This window comes from Etheostoma spectabile, chromosome 8 (assembly GCF_008692095.1).
Source record: "Etheostoma spectabile isolate EspeVRDwgs_2016 chromosome 8, UIUC_Espe_1.0, whole genome shotgun sequence".
Taxonomy (NCBI): Eukaryota; Metazoa; Chordata; class Actinopteri; order Perciformes; family Percidae; genus Etheostoma; species Etheostoma spectabile.
The window spans coordinates 31173436-31174147 of NC_045740.1; the positions used below are offsets into that span (position 1 = coordinate 31173436).

At 44.4% G+C, this 712-nt stretch overlaps 1 protein-coding gene across 1 annotated transcript in view; it reads left to right on the forward strand.

The window, feature by feature from the left end:
• The window catches only part of LOC116693394 (protein arginine N-methyltransferase 7-like), a 12178-nt gene that overhangs the window by 4755 nt on the left and 6711 nt on the right, over positions 1 to 712 (forward strand). The window contains exon 7 of the mRNA XM_032522337.1: positions 253 to 433. Within this exon, the coding sequence (XP_032378228.1) occupies positions 253 to 433 (181 nt within the window). The remainder of the gene's footprint in view (positions 1 to 252; positions 434 to 712) is intronic.

Consider the following 712-nt stretch of genomic DNA (forward strand, 5'->3'; position numbering starts at 1 on the left):
ATGATGTCATTAAACACACAGCTGGTTGGATCCTCTACTCTAACATGGGAGGATTGTTCTGCATTGAGTACTTTTACTTTGGATACTTTAAGTACATTTTCCTGATGATACTTACATACTTTTACTTAAGTAGCATTATCAATGCAGGGATTTTACTTTTAACAGAATATTTTTACAGTGTTGTAGTAGAACTTGTACTTAAGTGAAGGATCTTCTACTTCTTCCACCACTGTTGCGTTCCTTCCCTCCCAGTGTGGATTTCAGTAAGCCAGTAAGCACCGCGTTCCAGTCCCACTCCTCCCAGTTTGTGGCTCAGTCCGGTGGTCGGGCCCAGGTAGTCCTGTCCTGGTGGGACCTCGACATGGATCCCAGTGGAAGCATTGTGTGCACCATGGCTCCCAGCTGGACGTACCCGCAGCCAGAGAGGGCTCCGGTGAGTTATTGGACACTTTCCCTGTGTTGGAAACTGTTTGTTTTTATCATGGAAATAGTCCCCTGTGTGGTGTAGTGGTGTTCGAATTCTCAGCAGGAAATTGTATTCACTCTATAGTCCACTATCAAATACTACACTTGACACAAGTAAATGGTGCATCTACTGACGCAACAATGTTTTCAGGGAGTGTCCGACATCTGGTTTGGTTGTTGACTACTTAATAAACACTATATAGGAAACAGTGAGTGGGTGGAAGAGGGAATGGTTTCGAACACAGCT